The sequence below is a fragment of the Nymphalis io genome, chromosome 16, assembly GCF_905147045.1.
Source record: "Nymphalis io chromosome 16, ilAglIoxx1.1, whole genome shotgun sequence".
In the NCBI taxonomy this organism is placed as follows: domain Eukaryota; kingdom Metazoa; phylum Arthropoda; class Insecta; order Lepidoptera; family Nymphalidae; genus Nymphalis; species Nymphalis io.
The window spans coordinates 7043938-7057859 of record NC_065903.1 but is presented as its reverse complement, the minus strand read 5'-3'; the positions used below and the strand labels follow the sequence as shown (position 1 = coordinate 7057859).

Here is a 13922-nt window from a genome sequence, read left to right as displayed (position 1 = left end):
ATACGTCTATTTTTTTTTTATAGAATAGGAAGGCGGACGAGCATATGGGCCACCTGATGGTAAGTGGTCACCAAACGCCCTTAGACATTAGCATTGTAAGAAATGTCAACCATCGCTTACATAGCCAATGCGCCACCAACCTTGGGAACTAAGATTTTATGTCCCTTGTGCCTGTAATTACACTGGCTCACTCACCCTTCAAACCGGAACACAACAATAACAAGTACTGCTGTTTTGCGGTAGAATATCTGATGAGTGGGTGGTACCTACCCAGACGAGCTTGCACAAAGTCCTACCACCAGACAAATGTCTATGCTTGATATAGTCACGTATTATAACTTTTTTCTTGAGTTGGACTACTCTTTTTACATGAACTTAGCTAAATAAATGTTTCTTAATATTATAAAATGTACGCATTCATAAAGGGTGTAAAAACCCTTCTTATTTTTCTAAGATACAGGAAGGGATGTTTTGTGTAAATAAAAAGTTATATTCATGTACTATGTTAACCTCTTGAGGTTAACATAGAAATCTATGTGGCAACCATTCTTTAGTAATAATTTAATTGAGTGTTTTAAATTTCAACTTCTGAGGAGAATGCTAATTCAGTACCATATAAAGATGCTGAACTACTATTGATAACAGAAACAAAAACAAAGAATGCAACAGTTTTTGGGTGTAGTTGGAAAACAAAAAATATTTTAATTAAAACAGTATAATACATTTTGAAAAGTAAAATTTAATAAACTTATTTTGTTTTAATGAAATCCTGAAAATTATTTATCTCCCAAAGCAGGGAATGCAGTTACTATGGCATCATTATACGCACACATTAACAAACTATCTCTGTCTCAATCACGGCCCCTTGGTCTATTTGTTTCTCTGTCTACGTCTTGATATGGTAATTTGTCATCTGTCTTGTCAGTTGTCAGTGCTTTCAAAGGCGTGAAATTAGTGATTGCTTAGTGATATTTTTAATTTTTTATCAAAACAGTAATAGTTATATTTAATAATTAAAATTATTGAAATTAAGTTCATTTGGAAGTATGGATTTAATAGAAGCTATCAAAAAAGATAGAGCATATGTTAAAAGTAAATTAATAGTAAAAAATTGGGAAAAAGATTTCAAATTAAAACACTCGCGAACTCCATCAAAGTTTGATATAAAAGAAGCTCCTTCAAACATAAAATATGCATATAAAAAGTATTTTCAACTTAAAAGTACAGCACTCGAGAACTCCTTGTCTATATGTGATCCTGACGAAGAATCAGTTTTGTCCCCAGAACCAACTCTACACTTAGAAAATATTGTAGATAATTCAACAACTCCAGAATCATTATTACCTACATTACCTAGCGTTCAAGAACTCGACAGATTGCTGTCGACTCCAAATCCTAATTATGTTAATGACAGTACTTTCACTGAAAAATTTTCAAAAAAATTATTCCAAAATACTAAATTTTCTTTAAGGAATCCTAGAAAAAGTATAATAACCAAAAGTCAGGTCGAGCATCCTTTAAAGAGTAAGCTAATTATAGATAATAGCAATGGTACTGGATCTGCAAATCATGAAAAGCTTGAAATAAAAAGTGATAATAATGAAATTGATAATTTTATTAATAAAAATAGTATAGAAATCAAGGTGAACGGTGTAGCATCTCAAGGACTAACCTGTAAAATTGTACACAATAATGAAAATTTAATTGCTCCTGGAAATTTAACAAATATGTTGCAATCTTTTCCATTGAGACAAATTAATAAGGGTTGGGTTGAAAGAGCAACTGGTTTTTCTGATAATGTGCAAAGCAATAATCAAGTAGAAAAGTTTGGATTAGGAAATATTACAATGGTACATCCAGTGGAGAAACTAAGTGATTATGTTGAAAATAGTGAATCGGATGATGATATTGCTATAAGTAAACTTAAACCAGCTCTTAAAAAACAAAAGACTTGTAAAGTAAATAATAATGAAAATAGACATAAAGAAGAACATAATGATCATACAAATAGTATTAGTAATAGTACAGATCTCACAAATGAAAATAAGATAAGAAAAAGGAAAAATGAAAGAGTTAGCAATATTAAAAAGATTGAAACTAAAAAACAGGTTTCAAAATCTTTTGAACAAACAACACAACCACCAGATGTTTCTGAATATATGCCATTTGGATTAAATGAAAAAGTACAGCCAAGACATAATAATATATCTGATATCCTTGAAACTATAGAAACACCTTCAGTGAAGGATAAAATCAAGCTTACTCAAAGAGTAGAGGAATGTGATAAGATGGAAAAGAAAATTCAAAATGGCATATTAAATGAAAATTTTGTTAAAATCAATATAGAAAAAAAAGTTTTTGTAAGGGGCAAAAAGAATATTAGTTATTCGAAATACAAAAAAAAGTTATGGAAAGATAAAAAAGCTCTCCATGGTGGAATGGAATTTCCTGAACAAGGAAAAATAACATGTTTCAAATGTGGCTTAGAAGGTCACATGGGGCGATATTGTACGGCACATCGTGAAGATACACTTTTGCCCTTGGAAAATTATGAAGAACATAACATGATGACATTAGAAGACATGCAAAAAATCGTTACTGATAATAAAAAAGAGGAAAATGATAAACCAATAGAAGATGAGTTGAGCTCATTGCTATTTGAAGCAAGCAAAATTCCTGAAGATTTTTTAAAGTTACTAGCTGAAACACCTGAAGCGAAAACTAAAGTTAAACCTGTATACACTGAAGGTGAAGAAAATTCAAAAGAATTGTCTGAAGCACTAAATGAATTTGGGCACAATGCGTTTCTTCCAGGTCAGGAAAAAGCCATAAAGAGGATTCTCTGTGGATTGTCCACATTGCTCATATTATCAACTGGAGGTGGAAAATCACTTTGTTATCAACTTCCGGCCTATATTTACAGCAAATATTACAAATGTATTACTCTAGTTATATCCCCTCTGGTATCCTTGATGGAAGATCAGGTATTAAGCATGCCACAATTTTTAAAAGCTGCATGCTTACATACTAATCAGCAGCCAACTCAGAGGCGTAAAATTATTGAGTATGTAAAAAGTGGAGAAATTAATGTTCTTTTAATGTCACCCGAAGCTCTGATTTCTGGAGATTCTTCTAGTGGATTTGCAGGATTATTTAAATCATTACCACAAATTGCATTTGCTTGCATTGATGAAGCTCATTGTGTTTCACAGTGGAGTCATAATTTTCGACCTAGTTATTTAATGATTTGTAGAGTATTGAGGGAAAAATTAAATGTCACATGTATTCTTGGCCTAACAGCTACAGCAAGTCAAGCTACTATTAAAAGTATTATTGGTCATATTAATATATCAGATGGTTTTAAAGGTGTTTTAACAAATCCTGCTTTACCAAATAACCTCCATTTGTCTATATCTTTTGAAAAAGATAAAGATAGGGCAATTGTTTCTTTATTAGCATCTGAAAAAATAAGTTTGTTTAATTCTATAATTGTTTATTGTATTAGAAGAAATGAATGTGAAAGGGTTGCAGCTGTAATAAGATCATGTCTCTCACAGCCTGGAAAAATCAATATGGAGAAAGCAAGCAAAAAACGCAAGAGAATGTCTTACATTGCTGAAGCATATCATGCAGGTATGTCAGCTGCCCAGAGAAGAAAAATTCAAAAACATTTCATGGATGGCTCATTAAAAATTATCGTAGCAACAGTTGCTTTTGGAATGGGTATTAATAAATCAGATATTAGATGTATTATACATTATAATATGCCCCCTAGTTTTGAATCTTACGTACAAGAAGTTGGTAGAGCTGGACGAGATGGAAAGCCTGCATTTTGCCATGTTTTTATGAATGAGAATTGCAACGACAAGGATGAACTATTGAAACATATTTATGCTAACTCTATTGATAGACCAGTTATAAGAAAATTATTGCAGAAGGTATTTATTCCTTGCAAATGCATATCTACCGAAAATTTGTCAAATACAAAAGTGAAACCACTAAGATGTGCAGGTCACGAAGTAGGTATTCCGATTGATAATACGGTAGAAGAATTGGATTTACCATCTGAAAACATTGCAACATTGTTATGTTATGTAGAACTTCATCACAAACATTACATAAAAGTCCTTAACAATGCTTATACAATATGTAAAATTTCGTCTTATGGTGGACCTATAAAAATTTTAGAAGCAGCGAAAACTTGTCCACCTCTTGCCATGGCATATTTATTACAAGGAAAAAAAGACTCGAGCATAACAAAAAGTAGTATTTTAGAATTTAATGTTATAGAAGTAGCTTCTGCAATTGGGTGGGAAAGTGGAATGACAAAGTATCACTTAAAAAATTTAGAATGGACAATAAAAGATGGCATATCGAAAAGGTCTTACCTGAAAGTAGAATTTAATACACTTGGATTTCGGCTTAAAGCTCCGGGTGATTTATCTGCTTCAGAGTTAGACAGTGTATTAGATGAGTTGCACGAGACTGTACATACTCAAGAAAAAGTTATGTTATGTCAGTTGGAAGAAATAAATAAAGTTTTTTATCAACTTCGTAACAATATATCGTGTGACAAAATCAATTTTACTGAAGAAGCACTTAAAGAAAAGTCTGATGAATTAAAATTAATAATTAATAACTATTTCACAAGAGAGAATAATTTGCCTGATAATATTGTATTGGAAGAACGACCATTACATGTTGAACGAGTGGCTTCCGACGTTCGCGCTTTAATCGCGACCTATAAAGATTGCAAATTTACAGGACGAAGTATAGCGCGAATATTTCAAGGTATATCTTCGCCCAATTTCCCAGCTTTAGTTTGGGGTAGATGTAAGTTTTGGCGATCACACCTTCACGAAGATTTTGATGGTATCGTTAGAATAGCAACTCAACAAATTATTCAAATGAAAATGTAATTTTTTAACTCATGAAATAAAATATCATATTTTCTTGAGTGTTTTATTTCTCTTCATTTTAAATATATCTTTGTATTACATACATTTTAATAAAGTTTAAAAGACATTAGTAGATCTTTCGATTATTGGAAGCTACAATCAGAAAAACTAGGGAGTAACATGCATTATTGCCAGAATACCTTTTTCTCTACTATGATGTGTATATATAATAATAAATAAGAGGCTTATTTGTTGGGGTTTTCTTCAATTGGTTTGTTTATGTTTTTCTGTTAATTATTTAATATAGATCGGTGACAACCAAGCAATTGTAACCACTTCGCTGTAAAACAAGATTTATGTTTTAGTGCTTCAGTATTAAAAAAAATACTTTGTTATGGCAAAACAAAACTTTATTTATAACATAAAATAAATAATTTAAGTTAACATTATTGCATGTTGAAATTCTTGACATTTAATGAAACAAATAAAACAATTTATTAGAATATTTTAGTAGACAAAATATAATTAAAAGTCAAATGCTTATAAATAATATGATTTGATGGCCAAAGTATATTAAACATATAAATAACTAAATAACAGTGCTAATAAATATGTTTTAAGTCTATATTATTAAGATTTAATAAAGATAGCTCCCATAAAATATAGTAATGCAAGAACAAATGCAAGTTCCAAATCAGATATGATATTATTTAATGTTAAAACAGTAATAAGCAATATTACTTTTAACTTATAACTAGTGAGAGTTATCTTAATATTCGAAGTAGTGCAAAGCAAAGAAATAGGGTTGTGTCGACCCATTGTATTTATAGAAATATTTGCTATTTATTCCAACATTGTGTTTTATAAATAATATAACAATTTTATTCATTTCTGTTGGATAATTTAAATTTACCTTTATACATTATTTTTATTCACGTAAATTTAAACCGAAAGAGAAACAAAACTGTTATACTGCGCAATATTTCGTTTAAGGATGTCAGCACAGAGACCCAACACTCGTTCAAACCTGTAAAAAATGAGTACATGTAAATAGAATTGTTATAATATGATATTGTTTGGATATGAAAATATTACAAATAATGATTACGTATTAGCATTAGCGGAACCAATACTGAGAATTTATAATGAAAACGCTCGTAAGGTGACGAGAGTCGTCAAAAGACAGTACCTCGCGCGGTCGAGCTTGACGCACTTGAGCGGGCCGGCGGCGCGCACTGTGGCGGCGCGCGGGCGGTCCAGCAGCAGCGCGATCTCGCCGAAGTAGTCGGACGGGCCGAGCCGCCCCACCTCCACCGCGTCCCCGCCCGCGCCGCGCTGCTGCAGCACCACCGCCGTGCCTGACCAGCGACAGAATTCGACGTTACAACGTGTACTTACACTGATAGAATCGGATCGCCTGTTACTTTTTTTTTTTAATCAAAATATGTATATAACACTTTTAACTGTCTTATTTTTCAAGTGACGCTGATACAGAGATACAGTGGATACAGAGATCTTCAAAGATTATAAAGGATAGCAAAAATGAGGGTATGTATATAGTATTCGATGATTTCGGTCGTAGTTACTACGGAGAGATTAGTAGTGAAAGAGAACATATTACCTTCAACGATAATGTAGAAGTCGTTGCCGGGCTCGCCCTGCCGCACGATGGTCTCTCCTTCGTTGAACGACACCGGCTCCAGCGCGTCGGCCACTGTGAGGCGTTCCCACTTCTCTAGACTCTCTACGACATAAGGGTAACCTCATGGTTATGTTGTAAGCTATTAACGGGATCAATTTTGACCATTAATATAACTGACTGCATATTAACGATTAAAGAAATAAATGACAACTTTAATTAAATATATGAAACCGACCCAGTATAGAGACGCGCGACAGGAACTCGTCGTACATGCGACGCTTCCTGATAGTGGAGCCCATGAGTATGCGGCGGTAGGAGTCGCGGTCCAGCCCCCACAGCTTGAGCGGAGAGCGCGCGCGCACGGTGGCGGCGCGCGGCGTGCCGTAGATCAGCGCCAGCTCGCCGAAGCTACCGCCCTCGCCGATCGTGGTCACCACCTCGCCGTTCACCAGCACCTGACGAGCGGAATCGACTTAACTTATAAATCTATTTATCTGTGTTAAAGGATCTTAAGATTTTTAGTTTTTTTTAGTGTAATTATAAAAGTATTAGACTTATATTTATAATTACTGATTCACCTTCAACATCCAAAGCAAACCACACTGAATCTAATGAGCTGCAATTTTGATGCTGTAATCCGATATATGGAGTAGTAGGTACTATAAAAATATGTTTCATCCTCATAACAAAAAGTAAAAGCGTGCGAGTAACATTAGGCACACAAGTATTCATAATATGGATATTGAAAATTTAATTTATTGTTAAAATGGCAATGACATAGAAGTACTATTAGTTTTAAAGTTCAGTTGATACATACAAATTGATATTTAATCTCTTCTTTTCACATAAATTTATTTTTTACAAAAACCTCACCACTTATATGTGGATTAAAATGTTCAGGAGAAACGTAATAACAGGTTAGCAATAAGCGTTTAATTTTTAAGCTCAAAATTTAGAATTAATTTCTGTACCAAATTTTGTAGAGGGTAATGGAATAAAATGTGGATAAAATAAGACAAACCATGTAAGTACGGTATCACATTAATGTCACCAAACTTCCACATACATATAAATAAGCAAATTGAAAGTGATATTTACTTTAGGAAAATGAATGATGAAAACATTGTCAATTTTATAAATAAAAGTATTAAAATAACACTCACCTCAACTTCACCGGAATCGATTATGTAGAAATTGTCCCCTTCGTCACCTTGTCGTATGACAGTTTCACCTTGCAAACATTGCACTGGAAACATGGCATCGAACATATCCGCACGTTCTGATTCATCCAAGTGTGTAAATAACACATTAGATGCTATCGCTCGGGATAGCGCTCCCATTGTTTTGTAATCTTTTGGCACCACCTACGTAAAAAAACAAAAACATCAGCTTGTAAACGGTCCACTAATATAAGTAACCTTTGTGAGTTTAAAAAATGATTGATTGTTTATTTACCAAGATTTGTTAATAGAAAGCGTGTATGTATATATTTTAATAGGTATCAATAATCTTCAAATGATTGTTATAATTAGATTGGGATGGAATATACCTTGTCAACGGATAAAAATTGGTCAGATCTGAAAAATAATTGTCAGACTATATAAGTCAAAAGATTACTTTACTTGATGATAGGGCAAGTCCGTCTGGGTAGTTACCATCCACTCATCAGATATTTTACCGCTAAGCAGTAATAGGTACTTATTATTGTTGCGTTACAGTCTGAAGGGTGAGTGAGCTAGTGTAACTACCGACAGGCACAAGGGACAAAACATCTTAATTGCCAATTTTGGTGGCTGTCTGTGGGCGGTGACTACTTACTATGAGGTGACCAATTATCCTATCCTATCCACCTATACATTTTACTGAAATAATCGTAATGTCATAAATCGTTGACGCTACCGCTAACTGGCGTAATAATCCAAAACGTCACATCCCATTCTGATCGTGGCCAGATAATATTAAAATACTTTTGAGTTGTTTTAAGAACAGTAAAGATAAATATGATAATACAAGCTGTGCCCGCGGTTTCATCCGCGTATAACTTACAGAAATCACTAAGAATAGACTTATAGTATTTCAGTATATACAACATTTTCAGTTTTATTTTCGTGGGGTTTGTATGTTTTGGTTTTCGCCGCGCGCTGATCTAGATAAAGCAACATACAATTGGGCATGAGAAAAACAGCATTCCCTTGAATCTATTCCGACGGACTTGAATGTCTGTCCCTGTGCTTTGTCTATTGTGACTACAAACTCCTTTTAAAACTGAAAGGTAAATCTATCTTTAAAAAATAAGTACTTATTATTAACTAAGAGCCGAGATGGCCTAGTGGTTATAATGCGTGAATCTTAACTGATGATCGTGGGTTCAAACCCGGGTAAGCATCATTGAATTTTCATGCGTTTAATTTGTGTTTATAATTCATCCCGTGCTTTACGGTGAAGAAAAACATCGTGAGGAAACCTGCATGTATCTAATTTCACTGAAATTCTGCCACATGTGTATTCCACCAACCCGCATTGCAGCAGCGTGGTAGAATAAGTTTCAAGCCTTCTCCTCAAAAAAAGGAGAAGAGGCTTTAGCCCAGCAGTGGGACATTCATAGGCTGTTATTTGCTACTTATTATCAACTAACCATTAAAAAACTGTCCAAGTGTAAATTTAACAAAACAATGAGAAGAAAATCTATACGGCGACGAAACGAAATACCTACCTAATCTATTGGCTTTAACTTACAAAATTATTTACAAACCGAAAACAAATACTTAAGTAAGAGTATTTTCAATCAATGTACTCAACTGCCTTTTAGAAATATGTCATAACTATAAAGGTTGTAATAATTGTCTATGATCTCATCTCGATATTTTATAAGAATTAAGATCATGTTTATAAAAACGACTTCGCAAATAATGAACAACTTTGATAACAAAAAAGTTTATAATGAGTCAAACTTAAAAGATAAACATATGTTACTGCGGACTTTTTTTACAACTTTTTCATTCTAGAACCATTCTATCATACATGATTGTTGCGTAACTTTAACAGTTGACGCAGCACAAGCTCTCAAAATTAATTTTCCCCGTTTTTGCAACACTTTTCATTGATGGTACGCTCCTATTGGTCGTAGTGTGATGTTATTTTATAGCCTCGATAAATGCTAATGATAAGGCTGCTATCCGACACTAAAATATTTTTTTTAATTTGAAACAATAGTTCCTGAGATTAGCGCGTTCAACCAAACAAACTCTTCAGCTTTATAATATTTGTATGTATGTGAATACCCAAAGTGTATAAAATCTTTTTATCATAAGAGAAATATATTTACATATAATGTTGTTTACTAACTGTAGTAAATATTTTCGTATCTAATTAAAATCCATTAAATAATTACTGATTTTAGTTTCACCCAAGATCTCATAATTTGTCAAGGAAAAATTAGTTTCAATATTTTTTATGTCTGTATTTATAGCATGTCCAGTTATGTTTATAGTGAAAAATAATATTTTAAAATTTATAATTGGAAATATTAGGCAACTTTTTTATATTATTGGCTTCTAAATATATATTGTTACCTTCTTAACATAGCTTGTTGCATCTTCCTCTGTAACTGGCTCAGCACTAATGCCTCCTCGTCTACGTGGTAACTGCCCACCAGGCACTGGCAAAGGTGATAATTCACCATCTGCCTCTCCTTCTGAAGTTGCGGCTGCTGCTGCTGCAGCTTTAACTTGTTCCTAGAAATATTTTTAGCATATTTTTTCTTATGTAACATATAAAACAGCTTGAAATATATGGAGAAACTGGTCAGTTGTCACAACAAAGAAATACTAGGTCCTGACCTAGTCCTCACTACTGCACGGAAGTGTGCACAAGCGATCATGTGACGTCCCTTTAAGAGACAGAGTGGGCACTGGTGGTTTTTAGTGGGTATTCCGGCGCCTTCAGCGTCCGCGAGTCCCACATACCCGCCCACTTCATGTGGAGGAAAGGAGTAAACGCGTTTTTCCAGCGATACAAAAAAAGAAAAAAAAAAGTCCTCACTCCTGAGTGAGGATACTATTAACCAATTCAATTTTCTGTTTATGGTTGATTTACTATTTAGGATGTTTCAAATTTATATCCCATTTTAAGTTGCAGTTGTAATACAGAAAAAATATTAAGCTTTTTACCAAAATGTTAAATCATGACTATAAATATATAATAATGAAATAATGTAAGAAATAATGTTAAAATAATCAAGTTAAAGACATCTATAACAATTACAATAAATTAACTTTAGTTCATCATTTAGATCTTGATTTTTGATTCTACAGGTAGGCTTTTCAATGCTTTAAAGAAGTAATGAATAAGATATTGCCATTTTTTATAAAAATTGCATTTTAGTAATAAATATACTTCAAAAATGGAGTTTTAGGACATATTCATAATTGTTTTCGTTTAGTGAAATGATAAAATTGCTAATTATTAGACATAATAATCATATCATGACTATGAGAAATTATTTATTGCCATCAGAAAACCTTATTACATATGTTTTATGAAGAAATAAGTCCCACATACAGCTACTACTTCATTTCTATAAATGAAAGTATTTTGTATCGAAAATATTAACCTAATCCTTCTAAATATAAAGTTCCTATTCATATTATGTAATAATATTAATTTTTACACAGGAAAATATTTTACTCTTATAAATTAATACATAAAACAAAGTTGCAGTTTTAGTCAATAATAAAATTAAATTTAATATTTTCTTTTATAGTTAAGTAACAACTAGAAAACACTACCAGTATGTTATTTGCAAAATATTTTTATGGTATTTCTTCCACATTTGTAGTACTAACTAATAAAAAACATTTTAATAAGATGAAGATTTAAAAACACAATTACTTCTGTTCTATTCTTAGCTGGTGACCTTCATAAAATTTTGTGTTATGCCATGAAATAATTAGTCATATTGACTTTTTAATTGAATTGGTTAGTCTAGGGGTGCCATGGCCAAAAGATATCTTTGTCTTAAGCAAATACAAAATAATGAAGCATTCAAATAAACAACTTATTTGTAATTATAGTATTTGAATATATATATACATATATAAAAGGAGTATAGTTATGGAATAGCTTGCAGCAGCCAAATAGAATGTATCACATAAAAAGGTAGCTATTTTATTAATTAGTATAAAGATAATTTTCTTTTAAGGCTAGTCTGTGAGTAAAATATGCTTCATATTATCTTACCATTTTAAAATCTTCTTTAACTCATTCAAAGAATTATAAACATACAATACTTCATTTGTATAACAGTATGAATATTAAAATACTAAAAAACGGAATGATTACAGGTTAGGCACACGAAATTTTCCTTCGAAAACAGCAAAAGTTACGCAGTTATTAAATATAGGTTTAAGATAATATTTATAGTTTAAATAGATCACATCTCGAGAATCTTGCGCGTTTCTATTTTGAGTTAGCTGTCACTTCAAGTATCAGATGATCAAATCTTTGGGTCCAAGACATTAACGAGTTATCATCAGGATTCGCTTTATGTTTTATGCTATAAATAAGTCCCTTACTAATTATTGATAGACAAAACGTTTGTTTTTTAATATTTATATAAAACTAAACTTACTCTTTCTAACTTTTGAAAATATTGCCTTAAAAAGACTATGGGATTCTCGGGCTTATGCAAGCAAAGTTGTACGATGCATTCTTTTAACAATAATTGTATATTATGATTCTGTATATAGTTTTCACACTGTTGTAAACATTGTTCTTCCTCAATTGAGTCCATTTCTGTTTCATTTGGAAATTGGGAAATGGATAGTATATTTGTACAGAATACAGATAAGATCATAAATTTTACAAATAATATAGGTAATAAGCAAAGAGAATATAATATGTATTAAAAGTATAGGATATGTATACACTATACAGTATACAAAGCAATAACAATTGCAAATGTGTTACCCTTAAACTAAATTGAAAAAATAATAATTAATATAGCATTTGAAAATATGCATGAAAATAAACTACAACTCCAGGATTTTTTATTATATAATATTCAGTCTTTTAGAGAATAATAAGCCTTGTTATTCATGATTTTTAATATGACATGTAAATTTATTTAATAACTAAAAATATCTGCGAAATCTTAATATAGAAACAAGTACTATCACCAGAAAAGATTCATATAATCCGACTTATGCAAAATGCAATCAGAGTAATGATTAACGATTACGATATGTAATCATCAATCGCAATTATAGTAGAACAAAAGTAATCAAAAAATAAAATGAGTGAATCAATTAAGTGGATATAATTATTGATATTTCATTGACCATAATCTAACATTAAAAACACTATAACTACTTATTTTTACTCAAGTTTGTTATATCTTTTAAGGAATGTGAAAGTCAAACGCAAGTAATTTTGTTTTTACATGCTTTGTGCTTATATCGTTCAAGCCTGGAATTCTATTTCTATATTTATATTATTATATTAGGGTGTAATTATCTATATAAGTATGTATTTACAAAAGAAAAGTAGTATATGTAGTATATCAGTTGTCTTGTTTTCACAGCGCAAGTTTTGCTTAATTTGGGATCAGATGGCCGTGTGTGAATAATGTCGCAGAATATTATTATTATTATTATATATTACTATACTACCAAATAAAAGATAGCAACGTAATATTATATATGAAGCTTGCTTCATCCCTAAAAATACACGTGACTTTTATTATTCCATTATCACTTTTTAATGTTCCAACAGATTTGGATTTATGGGATCTATGGAATTTTACATCATTTCGAATGACAAAGCTATACAATTGTTTGTTTGCGATTCTGTTGGCGTATAACTACAAAAATTATAAGAGAACAACGTGAAGTGTTGTACTAGACTCCTTTAAATGCGTACGAATAACCGACAATATTAGCCATTTGGCTGATCGGCTGGCGTTTGTCGCTAATGACTTAAACACGAAAATCGACCACACTTTCGCAGAATACATTGGCATCGTAGTGGTAGCTTTATTTATAACCTACGTATAGGATTAGTTATTTATGCGCAATCTAATTAGCGTTCACAACAAAATCATGGAGTTGTTTTTATTAAATTTAATTTGAAAGTTTTAAACTATATACTGCTATAATCTAAAAATTATGAATGTAGTTATTTCATTATATAAGTTTTTGTTTCATTAAATGTTAAAAATGCAATAATTAAGTTTAATCAATTTTTATATAACCATTTTTTCATCATAGCGAATGTGTGGTAATTATATTCTTTACATTTATAATATTTTTACATGTATAATATCATCAATTAAAATTAAGCGTTGGCAACTTGGCAGTTGGCAACACTAATGGAAATATCTTTAT

At 31.7% G+C, this 13922-nt stretch overlaps 2 protein-coding genes across 3 annotated transcripts; one reads left to right on the top strand and one right to left on the bottom strand.

Moving 5' to 3' along the window:
• Window positions 1-983: 983 nt before the first annotated feature.
• Window positions 984-4941, top strand: LOC126774507 (ATP-dependent DNA helicase Q4). The gene has a single exon (XM_050496068.1). The coding sequence runs from the start codon at window positions 1047-1049 to the stop codon at window positions 4917-4919; it is 3873 nt and encodes a 1290-aa protein (XP_050352025.1). The 5' UTR covers window positions 984-1046; the 3' UTR covers window positions 4920-4941.
• Window positions 4942-5766: 825 nt separating this feature from the next.
• LOC126774443 (cAMP-dependent protein kinase type I regulatory subunit) lies at window positions 5767-12432 on the bottom strand. 2 transcript variants are annotated; one of them, XM_050495973.1, is made up of 7 exons: window positions 12170-12432; window positions 10113-10274; window positions 7704-7904; window positions 6776-6995; window positions 6520-6642; window positions 6088-6256; window positions 5767-5925 (listed from the first exon to the last, which is right to left on the bottom strand). In XM_050495973.1, exons 1-7 carry the CDS (start codon window positions 12392-12394, stop codon window positions 5841-5843), a joined length of 1185 nt encoding a protein of 394 aa, XP_050351930.1. In that variant the 5' UTR covers window positions 12395-12432; the 3' UTR covers window positions 5767-5840. The 2 variants fall into 2 exon arrangements, with proteins under 2 accessions (XP_050351930.1, XP_050351932.1); XM_050495975.1 differs by lacking the exon at window positions 12170-12432 and adding an exon at window positions 11779-12046.
• Window positions 12433-13922: the final 1490 nt, after the last annotated feature.